General features: G+C 43.1%; 1 protein-coding gene across 1 annotated transcript; it reads right to left on the bottom strand.

The window, feature by feature from the left end:
* Positions 1–314: 314 nt before the first annotated feature.
* Oser1 (oxidative stress responsive serine rich 1) lies at positions 315–13,788 on the bottom strand. The gene is made up of 4 exons (XM_051186884.1): positions 13,630–13,788; positions 9,899–10,015; positions 6,619–6,732; positions 315–1,575 (listed from the first exon to the last, which is right to left on the bottom strand). Exons 2-4 carry the CDS (start codon positions 9,973–9,975, stop codon positions 894–896), a joined length of 873 nt encoding a protein of 290 aa, XP_051042841.1. The 5' UTR covers positions 9,976–10,015; positions 13,630–13,788; the 3' UTR covers positions 315–893.
* Between the last annotated feature and the right edge of the window lie 470 nt (positions 13,789–14,258).

The following is a 14,258-nucleotide window of genomic DNA, read 5'->3' as shown; positions in this document are numbered from 1 at the left end:
GAAGGAAAAAAAAAGAATCAAGTCCCCTGGAAAAGATAAAGCTTCACCTTCTGAGTATGTGAGCTCAGACCCTTTAATCTTTGGAGGAGATTTTACAATGATTCATCTACCAGAGTGTGTTAGGATAGGTATGAAATCCTCTTCAGAGATTTTAGGGAGGAGACGACAAATATGTAGAACATGAGAGGCACAAGACTTACTTGCAACTGATCACAAGAAACATCACATAAACACCAGCAAGGGAGACAACACACATGCCTCAAATGCTTAGCAGCAGCACTCAACAGCTCGAGAAACCACACCATACCTTCAGATAACAGCACCAGCAGGGGTTTATTTAGTGATAGTAAGGTTAATGACTCCCTCAAACAATATGGGACAGGCCACTTGGTTTATTCAAACTGGATCTGAACCTTAGATCTCTGACTCAACATAAGAAACCTTTAATGACACAAACCCGTGTTAAACCAAAGACAGTTTAAATGAGTCTTAAATGCTCTACTACTGGTGGGCTGGCATCTACAACATGACAGTGTTCAGTTCAGTTACAAAAGCACATTGGAGTTTCTTGGCTGCCACATCCTAAGCAGGTCTGAAATATGCTGTCTTACAAGACTTTCACACACCCCACTGCTGCCAGTCTCCAGTCATTATGGTTTCTTCAGCCCTCAGAACGTTTTTAGATTTTCATTGACCTGCTCGCCTTAATGGGTACGTAAGAACTCAGTAAACTGACAGAATGAAGAGTAACTGAGATGCCAAGAGAAGTTTTTATTGCAAGCACAGTGAGCAGAAAGAGATGTCTTCTCCCAGAGTGGCCACCAGGTCTGCCGTTAACTAACCCTCTGTCAACCTTGCATTGGTTTTAAAGCACATGGATCCACTTCTCCTTATCAGGTGTACATCATCTCTGCCATGTGGGACATTTTCTTAGGAATATACAAGTAATACTCCATGTAGCCTGATAGGTCCTCAATGGTCACATCATCCACATAGACACGAGCTTGCTCGGAACAGGATCGCGGGGAGCCAGACAGAGTTCTGGTATGCAGTGACGGGGAGTAGTCCTCAAGTGACCTTCGTTCTGGGGCCAAAGGAGGGACATTCTGCAGACCTGAAAAGGAATATACTTCCATATCATGCCATCTCTTGCACTGGCACTCCTTGCCTACACACGCACATGGCTTGCCCTGGCTTAGCTTGGAAACAGATCGAAAGTCAGAGAGATCACTGGCTGTAAGACTTTCTTGGGAGACTTGGGTAGCATCAGGGGGCTCTTCCGTCTTACTCTCTGACGGGAGCCTCGGAACTGAACTTCTCAGAGGCTCAATGCCTGCCCCTGTGTGATTAACATCAAGAGAAGTAGTCTCTCCCGCGTGGAACTCTTTGGGGCTTGAAATCCCCAGCCCACTGCTGCCATCGGATGGCTCAGTCTGGCTTCTGTGCTTGAGCTGGCTGCTGGGAGGAGATGCTGTGGTGCTGCAATGTATGAACTTGGGAGGATGAAGGACAGGAGACTTGGAGCGTCGACGACGCTGGGTTCTCACTGCTCCTCGTGAAGACTTCCTTGTAGACCTAAAAGAGAAAAACAACAAAAAGATGTGGAGATACAGAGCCCTCCTGAGAGGCCACGTGACAGTTGGAACGGACCTCTGGGTGTAAAGTCACCTACACCTCTACTTTCAAGCTGCTTTAAGTCTTTGTGTCTCAAAAAGTTCAGCATCCCTCCCTAATATTAGCAATCGACAGAAACAAGTGAGATAACACAACCACCCAGGCCAGACCGGACTGTCTTCTATTCCATTCCTGGCTCGTGTGTAGGGGAAGCAGATAAAAACGGTTGCAGTCCCCTCGGCCCGAATGTGGTTCCAATACCAAAGCCACTATGCCAGTACTATCAAACAGGGCATCAACGTTACAAGTCACTTCTATCACTGGCAACAGCCAACAAGAGCAAACAACCAAAGTAACATAAAATCAGGGAGCTGGCTCAGTCATTAAAGTACTTGCCATGCTAGCACCCATGTGAATAAGCTGGGTGCAGTAACATGCACCTGTAATTCCAGTGCTGGGAAGTCAGGAAGATCCCTGGGCCTAGGTGTCCAGCCAGTCCAGCCAAGCAGGGGAGCTCCAGATTCAGAGATCTTACCTCATAAAAACCAGGTATGCACACAAGCACAAACTCCCCTTCTTCCCTCCCTACCCCCCCACCTCCCTAGGATTAGGTGTCCCTGAGATTTCCAGAAGCTGAGATATACTATATAGCTACTTACAAACTTAAAACTGCCAAGTAAAATTAGAAAAACCCCAGCAGGATTTATAAACGGGAGTTTAAAAGGAGAAGAAAAAAAAAAAAAAAAAAAAAAAAAAAACCCTTTTATGTACTTAGGGGAGGAGGTAGCAGTTCACACCAGGGTACACATATGAACAGCTTTGGGAGTTGGTTCTCTCCTTCCACCATGTGGGTCCCAGACTGAACTCAGCGTTTCAGGCTTGGCAGTGCTGAAGCACCTTTACCCACTAAGTCATCTTCATGGCCCTGATACAGAACTTTGAAAAATACAAATCAAACCAGATGTGGCTGTACACATTTAATCCCAGCACTCAGGGAGGGAGGGAGGCAGGCAGGAGGCACTCTAGCACTCTTGAGTTTGGGGTCAATGTAGTCTGAATAGTGAATTATAGAACAGCTAGGAATACATAAACAGACCCTGTCTCCGGGGGAGTTTGGTGGAGGGTGGGAATAGGGAGAGAAAGGAGGATTGACAGTGATGAAGGGGGTAGAGATATCAACTAGGCAGGAAGCACACACCTGTAACCCCAGCCCCTAGGAAGTGGATTGTAAACTCAAGGCCAGCCTGAGTTACAGTGAGACCCTGTATCAAAAAAATAGGAAGAGAAAGGAAAATAAAACTGCAGTTGGAATTAAATGAAGCAAGCTAAATAAAATACTGCTCTGAGAGTTATGAACAGGACGACATATCTATTTATGACAAGGGTCAGCAAACTGCAACCTGTAGGGCAATTTAAATCTGTCCCTTTACTTGATTCCTGTTAGGGGTGGGTGCTGGGATTAAGCCAAGAGCCCCTTATAAAAGCTCAGCATGGGTTTTGCCCCACTAGTTTTTGGACAGCATGTGGACACTGCTCTCCAGGGGGCTACAACTGAGCCGTGGATGAGGCTGGGGTGACCCTTCCCTCCTCTTCTCCCGTGCTCTTCTTGTCTCCCACCTTCTGGAGCCCACCAAGCTACCATCTACAAGTTGGGACATGCTGGGCATTGAGAGGTAATATTGTAGTTTAAGAATCCAACCAGGACAGGGGAGATGATTCAGTGGGTAAAAATGATTGTTTCACAAGCCTGTAACAAACAGCTTGTATTCCTAGAATCCATGTGGACACAGAACTAACTCCCCAGAATTGTCCTGTGGCTTCCACATGTGTGCTGTGGTACATGCCCACATCTGCATGTATATACACACAAATAATAACATTTTTAAAAATCCAACAGCACCACCAAATCTGAAGGATACAACACACTAGGAGATGTGTGTATTTCAAACAGAATAAATGGACTCTGGAGCTGCCCTTCACCACCCACTCCAGCAGAACCCCACCAGGCTGACCACATCATCCTGAAAGTTCCTCTGTAACTGGATAAGAGCCAACCAGGATGATTACAACAGCACAGTGAGCATCTTTCTCTGCCTGTAAACTCCTACTCAATATCCTGAGCGTTAGCCTCTTGGCCTCCAAATCCTAAAATATTTATTGGGTCTGTCTGTCTGCCCCTTCCTCCCTGACCCTCTTACCCTCTGTTTTCTTTTTTTTTTTTTTTTTTTTGGGGGGGGGGGGGGAAGGACAGTGCCTCACTGTAGATCAAGGTAGGTCTCAATGTGGAAGTTCTTCCTCAGTCTCTCAACTGCTAGAATTACAGTTGGGCTTATTTACCATGTCACTCTATATAAGGTCTGCTAACCCAAGGCCTAAAACCACTAAAGAAAAGGAAAAATGTCACGTAAAGGTTATCAGTCTAACAGAAGAGGACTAAACCTAGAGTCTGTTTTAAGACTATAAAGAGAGCACAAAGAAGATCTGGCAACATGGCTTAGCCGTAGAGTGCCCCACCTAGCAGTGGAGTGCCCTAGATGGAACCCTCAGTGCCACAGAAGAAACTGACAATGGAAGAAGACATGACTTAGAAGATCATGGCTAAAATGTTAAGAGCAAAACCCTTACACTGAAGGCACATGGAGGTCTTTCAACAGCAGCACAGAAGACAACAAGCCCTGCAAGTGCTAAAACAACTACCAACAAAGAAACTGATTTCAGGTTCAGCCATCGATCCTCAAAACAAGGATGAAATAAAGGTATGCTCAGATAAAGCAAAATATAATATATATGTTACCAAACTTGGGGAATTACAACCTGTGGCCAAGAGGCCAGGTTCTGTCCTTAAGAAGCCAATTAAAATAGGCAATTGATTGTAAAAAGCAGAAAATGAGATTTAGTCAATGTGGCCACATTGGGAAGGAAGGCAACGTATTTACTATCAGAACACAATGTTATATAATTCCAGAGGTAACCACTACTTATTTGCAGTGCTGGGGATGGACAGGCTTCTCATACTCTATGTAAACACCCCACCACTTAGCCATTAAGGTAGCCCAGGGGGAATCATTCAAATGTAGTCTATCCAGACAGAGCCTTATTTACCAACAGACTTTCACCAAGAAAATGAGGTCATATGTGGCAGGGTCTACAGCACAAAAACTGCGAGCAAAGAAACTATAAAAATTCAAATATAGACAAATTAACACTAACCTGTGAAATTTAAAGTAGAATAGGACTGACATTGAATAACCACATCATGGAAGACAGATAATTGAATACCAACATGATTTATAATATTAACTATGGCCTTTTAATCAGAAGTTTGATCATAACATTTCAAAACATGAAAACCTTCTAAATGAGTGGGGGGTTAAAAAAAAAGACAAATTTTTCAAATCATTTTTAAAAGTCGGAGAGGAAGGGAAAGAAGGTGAAACAGAAAAGACCTAACACCTCTGGGCATGGTCCCTAACAGGCAAAGGAAGGGGGACTCTGCCAGGAATTCAGCGACACAGTGAATATTAGACTAGCCTGGGCTCACAGTGAGATTTCACATCTCAAAAATAAAATAATTTTTAAAAAATATAAAATAAATTAAAATGGCAGACATACAAATACACCAAGCAGTAGTGGTCGCCTTTAATCCCAGCATTGGAGAGGCAGAGGGAGGTGATTTTAAGTTTCAGGACTAGTTTCAAAACTACACAGAGTAACCCTATCTCAGAAAAAAAAGAAATCAAACACCAATTATCAGAACAAATGCACTAAACTCAGAAAAAAAAAAAAAAAAAAAAAAAAAGCCCTGATTATAAAGAACAAGACAGAAATAGCCAAATTAGCCACATGCTATTTATTCATGAGAGATACCAACAACTTCATAGTGATTAAAAGGCCAGGAAAGAAATAAGAAATACACTGGAAGAAAACAGGACTACTAACACTAACTCCAAAAACAAAGCAGACCTTAGGACAAAAGTCACTATAATACTACATAATAATAAGGCTGGGGAGATAGCTTAGTTGCTAAGTGTGCTTGTCTGGCATGCACCAGCTGACACATAAAACCTGAACACACAGGAAGTCTCAGTAAACTCATTAAACTGTGAAGCCAGGCATGGTGGCTCAGGCCTGTAATCCCAGCAATTGGGAAGTTACTGGAGGTCATTCTGAGGTACACAGTGAGTTAATGGCCAAATAGTGGGAGTGTCTAAGAAGAATCACTGGGTCTAGGGTTGGATCATAGCATACTCTCTTCCTAGACATTTGGGAAAGAAAACCCATCATGCTGTGAATTATTGTAATTATTCAGTGTAGTGATTTCCATGACAATGGCCTCAATAGCCTCACATGTTTGAATACCCTCAGCTGGTGAAACTGTTTGGGAAGGATTAGGATGTTTAGCTTTCTCACAGATGTGTCATGATTATGTCTCAAGACATGAGTTCTCAGACACTGATCCAGCAGCATTCTTGTATGCCTGCCAAGCTTACTCCCTGATATGATGGGCCTAGACTCCAACCTTCTCAAATAGTGAGTCCCAAATAAACTCTTTTGTGAGGTGCCTTGGGCCATGGTGTCTCTTCAAAGCAACAGAAAGATAACTGGGATATGAGATGGCTCAGTGGTTAAGAAGGGTGTTTGCTGCTCACAGAGAACCCACATCAATGGCTGATACCAGTCTTCTACCTCCAGTTCCTGGGATTCCAACACTGTCTCTAGCCTGCACAGGCATATGCACATACAAACAAGCCCAAACAAACACAGAGGAGAAATCTTAATTTCAAAAAAAAAAAAAAAAAACCCAAAACAAAATCCACATTCTCCATGAAGAGAAGAGATGGCTTAGAATAAAGATGCTTAAACCAAGCCTGACAACCTTAGTTTGATCCCTAAAACACATGGGGGGGGGGGGGGGAACCCAGCTCCTTTGATTTCTATATACAGTCTCTGACAGGTACCATGCCCCAAACAAATTATTGTAATTTAGCAGGGAGGCACGCTTACCCATGCCAACTGTCTTTAGATGCACACGTGGTTTTAGGTTTGGTGTCATCTGCTGCTGTTCTTACTGATGTTCTGACACTTGTGCCTTCTCCAACAGACAGAGACACAATGGACCTAAGGATGAGAACAAAGTTTATCATAACAGAAAATTATCTTGAGGATAACTTTCTACCCTCACTAAAGCTAACACCAACTTTGATTTTTTTCCTCTAGTTTACACTTCTCAAAAGTGTTCAGTTTTTAATGTAAATTTTCTTCCAAGATCCCTAAAAGCTCATGCAAAATCATATGCAAGAGAATGATCTCTATGTGTAAGCAGCAGTGGGCTGTTTATCTGGGGCAGATCAAGTCTTATAATTCAACAACTGACCGCTTCTTTTACCTAAGAGGCCAAAGCCATAGGAACTAAGATCAGGAGCTTATCTCTATTAACAGTAAACTAGTAAACAATCCCACTTTGAAGTATTTTGCAACTTTTAGAAAATTTTTCCTATTTTTGCAACTAGTAAGCCTGAATTACTACTTGCTCAGAGTTAAATCTTTACTTTAATAGTATACAAAGTACGATGGGTTCCCAGTGAAGAACATTAAAAAGAGACAGAGAGAGAACCATCTATACCCAGACTATCAACACCACCATTTTCATATAAATCTTTCTAAAATACACAGAGCACAAGAACTTCAATTTGATCCCCAGAATCAACATAAAAAACCAGGTGTGGTGGTGTGTGCTTGTATTCACAGGGCTAGGTAGGGGAAGATAAGATCCGCAGGCTCATCAACCAGTCAGCCAAGCCTACTAGGCAACCTCCAGGCTACTGAAATATTTTGTCTTAAAAAACAAACAAAAACAGATGGAATAACCCATGGAAAAACATTCCACAATGTTGTCTCCACAGAGAGACTGCGCTGAGCATGGTAGTACTTGATTACAATTCTTGAGGCAGGAGAACTGCAGAAGTTAAAGTCTAGCCTAGGCTATACACATAGGAAAGTGAAAATCAGCCTGGGCTATCTAGTAAGACCCTGTCCTAACCTCATCCCTAAAAGTACTTTTAATAACACACAGCATGTCTGGATGATCTTAAGAGACATTATGGTAAGTGCACATGTACATAGTGGACTAAAAACACTATGCCTGCAATGCAGCATCCATGAGGCTGAAATCAGCCTGGGCTAAACTGTCAGATCTTGTCCATGTCTCAGAGGAAAAACAATAAACAATATATATATATATATATATATATATATGATCTAAAGAAAATTGTGATTCTTATTTCTTACCCTTTTATTAATTTTTCTATAATTAATTTATAGTCCTATTAAAGGGTTTATTGTTTTGTAACAAATACAAAGACATTGGTCCTGATGAGATGAATGCCACTGAAAATCAAACCTGTTGAACAGGATCATGCTAAATTCCTGGCAAGGCTTCATGAGTCAGTCCTCAGCAGTCCCTTCAGCAGGGTGTATGACAATAGCAAGAAACAATCAGAAACATATGCTACACACTCTACAGTCTTGTTTTGCTTAGTCATGCTAATGACTCACCCCTTCTACTCTTGGTTTTCTCAAATATTCTGTTCTTTCTCTTTATAATTTTGTTGTATCATATGCTAGAAATACATTAGTAAAAGCTGTATTTATTATTTATTATTTGTATCTGTGAAAAGGCATGTTTGCAAATGGGAACAGAATATGTGCTTCTGAATGCAGCTGTCTGCAGAGACCAGAGGCATAGATCTTCTTGTAGCTGCAATTACAGTTATGAATGACATGGGTGCTAGGAGTTGAACTGTGGTCCTCTGCAAGAGCAGTATGTGCTTTTCACCACTGAGCCCTGTCTCCAACCCCCAGATAGGTAATTTACAACCATAAAAATTGCATGGATATTTTCCAAGATATTTTATAATGGTCTAAGTAACTTTTACTGCCATCAATAGCTTACTTTTATTTTTAGCTTAATTTTACATTCCAGTTTCCTTTTTGCTTCCTGAAATAGGATCTTATGTACTTCTAGTTGTCTTAGAACTCCCCTTGTAGACCAGGCTGGCCTCAATACACAATGATCTGCCTGCCTCCTGAATAGTGGGATTAAAGCTGTATGCCACAACACCATCAGGGAAATGTCTACATATGAAGAGCTACTTATAAAAAGTTTATACACTAGAGGATTATATGTATTATATGGGTATTTCCAGTTTATAATTTTAAAAAAGTCACACCCAAAAAACACAAAGGATATACTAAAACCACAACCTAGTATTATGCTTTCCCACTTTATTTCCTTTTCTCAAAAAGGCTTACCAAGGGCTAAAGGATATATAGCTCAGTTGCATAGCACACACCAGGAAGCAAGGCCCCGAGTTCTACTCCCAGGACAGAGCACCCACATCAAAAACAAAAAGAAGATAATGTAACAACAAAAAGATGGATATAATGACACATGGACATAATTCCAGCACTCAGGAGACTGAGAAAGGAGGATAATGAATTGAAGGCCAGGCTGGGATACATAGTAACCTTGTCTCAAACAGCAGTTGTCTATCTCCTGAGATAGTACAGAAGGTTAGATGTGCTCCAAGTACTTCCTCAGTACCGAGGGCAAGAGTGAGCTGGTGACTAGACTATTACTACAGTGCTCAAATGTAGTAATGGGACCATTTAAAAAAAAAAAAAAAAAAAAAAAAAAAAAAAAAAAATCAGCAGCACTTGAAATGTTACTGGGCTCCGGGCCAGAAGAACTACTACAAGAGATCTGCATACAAATCTGGTAAAGAGTGAAATACTAATACTTAGCAGCTGGCCTGCAGGTGCTCCAATTAGATTGGTGGAAGGCTCTAAGACCCTTGATCCCCTACCGAATACAGGTTTCCAGAGAGACTCAGCAATCACAGACTAGGAAATCAAGAATATCATCATAGACCTTTATTGGGCCACTTCACTCTCAGTTTAAAAAAAAAAAAAAAAAAAAAAAAAAACAGAAAGCAAAACTGTGATTCCCTTGAGGCATATGAGAAGTCCCTGGTGGGATACTGGGATACTACTTGACTTAAGGTTTGGTTAAATTAGGGAAGAGAAACTGCCTAAGAAATACCAAAACAACCTTAAAAGTAAAAACTTTTTCAAAATCAATCAAGTATTTACAAAGGATATGTCATGTATTACCATTTACTTACCCTAGGATTAACAAAGTCAGAAGAGGAACATTTTACCCAAAAGGACTATTTAAATACAGTAAATAAACTAATCCCAAATCACATATTACATATTCAATTACCCTGATGCGTCCACTCTTAATTTCTTGAAGGCAGTTTGCAGGCTCTCCTCCTCTCCATCCTTGGCTTCAGATTTCATTGTGATAGTTTCTGCACTACTATGGATGTTCCTGTTAATCCTAAAAAGGAAATAAGTGAAAATTGGTAGAATTAAGAATATAACAATCACTGTTAAGAGGAAAGCATCTTTTTATTTCTAAGCTGCAGTTAACATAACCAGACTATAGGGATTATTTCTTAAGAAAACAAATGAAATAATATAGAAATATGTAAGAATTACTTCAGAATTCAAACCACCTAAATAGCTGATGCCAACATCTTCTTACAGTTTTGGAAACAAAATTTAAAAACTATGTTTCAGAGACAGAAGAAAGTATTTGCTTAGTCTGACCCTAACAATTGTAATTCTGACTATGACACACCATAGTATTTGTACAAAGCAATTTTAATCAATATTATCAATATACATGAACAACAAGATGCTACTGTTTAACAGGAGAGCAGGAATAAAAACTTCAGTCATTACTGGTTGTTTTATACTCTACTCCTCTGACTGATAACTTTATTTGGTTTGTTACCTTTGAGTGCCAGTCATTAAACAAGAAATGAAATCTGTACTCAAAAAACAGGTGAAGAAGAAAGCAGAGCTTCTCTCTGATTACAAGTGTGTGTGTGGGGGGGGGGGGATACAAAGAATACTGTTTTGCAGCTAAGACTCTGTGTTCTCTTCTTAACCAACTAGTTTGACTACTTGAAATTCTCAATTCTGCTCCTCTGATTTTCCACTTAAACAAAGGAAAGAGATAAAGGATCATCAACTACAGCAACAAGAAACACAAGTCTTGATAAATTCTCAAAACTAATCTTCAAATTACCAAAGTACTAAATCTTAAACAAATAAATACACCAGTATCCAAACAGAGAAAGGGAAGAAAAAAAGACTAAAAAACAGATAATTTTTTTTTTTAAGCCAAAGATATACTTTACCTTTATTTCTAACCTGGTACCCCCTACCCCTAACCCCCCCTCCCCCACCCCACCCCCACCCAGGCACTCTGAGAGAGCAGTGCCTCTCTATGGATCCTTGGGTACTCTGACTCTAGGTCAGCTCATTTCTCAGAAGTGTCTTTGTTATTGTGAGACCTCTAATATTCCAAAGGTCAAGATGTCACAATGTTTGACATTTATGTGTATGTTCAACCTCAAAGAACTTAGTTTTCATTTTCACTTCAAAACATCAGAAGTGAACATAAATTCTCTCCATACCTATTTTTGCTTACTTAACCAGGTCATAACAGGAGGAAACCTCATTCACCTGACTGCAAGCTTCACTGGAGTAGGATTCCTCCAAACACAGAGGCAGAGGGCTGAGTTCTGTACATCTGAAGCTCCACACAACTACACAGGTTTATCATGGGCTATAAACAAGTTTCTGTTGTTGTAGTGTTTGGTTTTGGTTTTTTCAAGACAGGGTTTTCCGTGTAGCTTTGGCTATCCTGGAACTCGCTCTGTATATTATGCTGGCCTCAACTTCAGACATCTGCCTGCCTCTACTTCCCAAGTGCTGGGATTAATAAAGTCAAGGCAAGAAAGTGGTATTGCTTTGTTGTTTTGTGTTTTAGTTTTTTGAGACAGGGATTCTCTGTAACAGCCCTAGCTTTCCTGGAACTCAGAGATCCACCAACACCCACCTCTGCCTCTCAACTGCTGGGACTAGGGTGTATGCTATCATGCTCTTTTCTTCTTTTTTTTTTTGGGGGGGGGCTACCACAGCTCCATTAAAGCTGGACTTATAGAGACTGATGAAATGGCTCAAAGGTAGATTTATAGGAACTGGTGGGAAGGGTGGCTTAAAGAGTAGATTTATAGGAACTGATGAGATGGCTCAAACAGTAAGGGCACATGCTGGTAAGCCTGACCACCTACCTGGGTTTGTTTCCTAGAACCTGAGTAACTTAAGAAAACAACTCCCCAAGTTGCTCTCAGCCCTTCATATATACAACATTCTCACACACATAACACATGTAAAAAAATTAATGATGTGGTATTTTGTAGTTCTCTCAACCTGACTTCTGTGGCAGTCAATATTTTAAACACACATCAAGCTACATGTACACTGGTGAACACCTCAGGCAGAAATCCATTCCTTTAACAAGTCCTTCCAGAATTCTCAACACTAAGCTGGATGCCACAACAGAGGATGAACTGAATATAGGGGTCCTAGGAACTCTGTTTCTGTTGGGATGGTGTCTCCCTCCTGCCCTCCAGGATCTTACACTTGGCTAAAGAAGCTTTGCAGCTGAGCCTCGAAACTTCTAATTACACAGCACTGACATAATAGTACAGCAGATGACCACCCTAGTTGTTAAAACAAACTTAGATTTTTAGTTTGTTTGTTTGTTTGTTTGAGGCAGGGTTTTTCTGTAGCTTTGGAGGCTGTCTTGAAACTTGCTCAGTAAACCAGGCTGGCCTCGAACTCAGAGACCCTCGTGCCTGACTCCTGAGTGCTGGGATTAAAGGCGTGGGTCACCACCGCCCGACGAAATTTTCATTTTTGTTGAGACAATAACATATTAAAAACCAAACCAGCCCAAAATAAAAATCTGGCCACAGACCAAAACTTCGAGGGTAAAGTATTGCCTAAACTGTTTTCAGATTTCCTGACTGCTCATCTTCCTCAGATACTTTAGCGCAGTGCAAAAGTGAGTAGTCTTAGGCTTAACCTCGGGACAGCAGGACATGCTTGTAATTATAAAAGTCCCTAGCTTTCCATTCACAAATCAGCTCAACAGCTCTATGACAGGTGACTGATTTGCCTATCTTCAGCAACATTACATTTGTGGGAGACATCTTACCCCTTCACTGCACTGACTTCTCCAGGAATCACGCAAAGAGCTCAGACTTGCAAAAGGCCTATAAGAAATTTGTATGGTTTTAAGTCAAATCACACGTCAGCTTCTCTATCCATAAATAGTGTATATACTACCTCGTTCACTCTTTTGAAGCTTTAACTAAAGCCCTCAAGTTTCAAGTTGAATTCCTGTTTTCAAGAACCTGAAATCAGTAAGAGACCTCTAGGAAGCATAGATCTCCCTCCGAGTAGACAGCCCTATCCAGCAACCCTCTAGGAGAACGACCCCGATAGAATCAATCTGCCCCCAGGGCAAAAACACATCCACAGCTCTCTGCGCACAAACACTCAAACCCTCAAATCGCAGGACTACAGGCAAAAAGCAACAAGTTCGTCCCTTCTTAGCGAACTTGGGCCTGCGCGGTTAAACAGGGTCGGCGGGGAAAGGTCAGTAACCGGGGACGACCCGAGCCGGGAGCAGTCGCGGCTTTGACACCGCTCGCCCCAGCCAACTACGGACCCGGAGAGGAGGCTCGAGTGGAGCTGCGGCGCAGAGGACGCGAGAGGAGGCACAGTTGACAAGCGGAGAGGAATGCGGCTCGCAGGGCGGGAAAAGGCGGGAAGGGGCAAAGGGCGGCAAGAAGGACGAAAGGGGAAGCTGCGGCCGGCGCGACCCGGGTACCGCGGGGACGCGGGAAGCCGGGAAGCCAAGGCCGCGCAGCTCTGCACTCCAGGCCGCGGCGGACGAGGGCCAGGCCCGGCCAGGCAGTCGGCGCAGGGAGACGCGGCGACCGAACTGGAGGTTGCGACTCCGCCTCCCGAGAAGGGAAAGGCCTGGCGGACGAGACGCCCGGGCCCTCTGGGGCACGTCAGGACACTCACCTCCTCACAGCTGGGGCGCTCCCGGGGATCCGGCCCCGTCGGTTCGAAGCGTCTCTCCGCGACCGCCGCGCCTGACTGACCCGGATCCAAACCCCGCAGATAAGGCAGCCCGCGCCTTCGGAGTCGCACCGCGCCTGCGCCACGTCGGCTCGCGCCCCGCCCACTGCTCTCGCCCCTCCCACCCCAGTGACTCGGCAGCGCGGCCAGAGGCAACTGCGCAGGCGTACGGCAGCGGCCCCGCCTCTCGAAGGCTCTGCTCCAACCCCTCTCCGAAGCACGTGCGTCTTAAGTCATTTCCTGTTATTCTTTTCGCTCCCTCCGCCCCCTGGCTTGGGTTCGCTCCCGGCAGGCTTTTGGGCGTGCCGACTTCCTCTTCTCTATCACGTGAGTGAATAGGCTGCTTGCTTTGCAGCTGACGAGCCGCCTCCTGGTTCCTTCTTCACTTGAAGTCACATCAAGGCCATGGGATCCGGCGGGCTGCTGCGGGAGTGTTTGCCCCAGCCGAGGCCATCGGGGACGCTCGGCCGCGTTTCCTAGATGATAAAATTGAGGGCGCTTGCACTCGGTCCGCAACCCTTACCATGGGTAGTCTCTTTGAGTCCGCAGAGAAGCCAGGAAGGTATTTTAAT

The sequence above is a fragment of the Phodopus roborovskii genome, unplaced genomic scaffold (assembly GCF_943737965.1).
Source record: "Phodopus roborovskii unplaced genomic scaffold, PHOROB, whole genome shotgun sequence".
NCBI classification, from domain to species: domain Eukaryota; kingdom Metazoa; phylum Chordata; class Mammalia; order Rodentia; family Cricetidae; genus Phodopus; species Phodopus roborovskii.
The sequence above is the reverse complement of the archived record's forward strand: the minus strand, read 5'-3'. Positions and strand labels throughout refer to the sequence as shown.

Bases quoted from the DNA above. Each gene is read 5' to 3' on its own strand.
- Oser1 (XM_051186884.1), bottom strand. From the start codon at position 9,975: ATGAAATCTGAAGCCAAGGATGGAGAGGAGGAGAGCCTGCAAACTGCC. The intron at 6,733-9,898 runs GTAATTGAATAT...TCTCATCCTTAG, and splicing joins TTAAGAGTGGACGCATCAGG to GTCCATTGTGTCTCTGTCTG. The intron at 1,576-6,618 runs GTAAGCGTGCCT...TTTCTCTTTTAG, and splicing joins TCTAAAGACAGTTGGCATGG to GTCTACAAGGAAGTCTTCAC.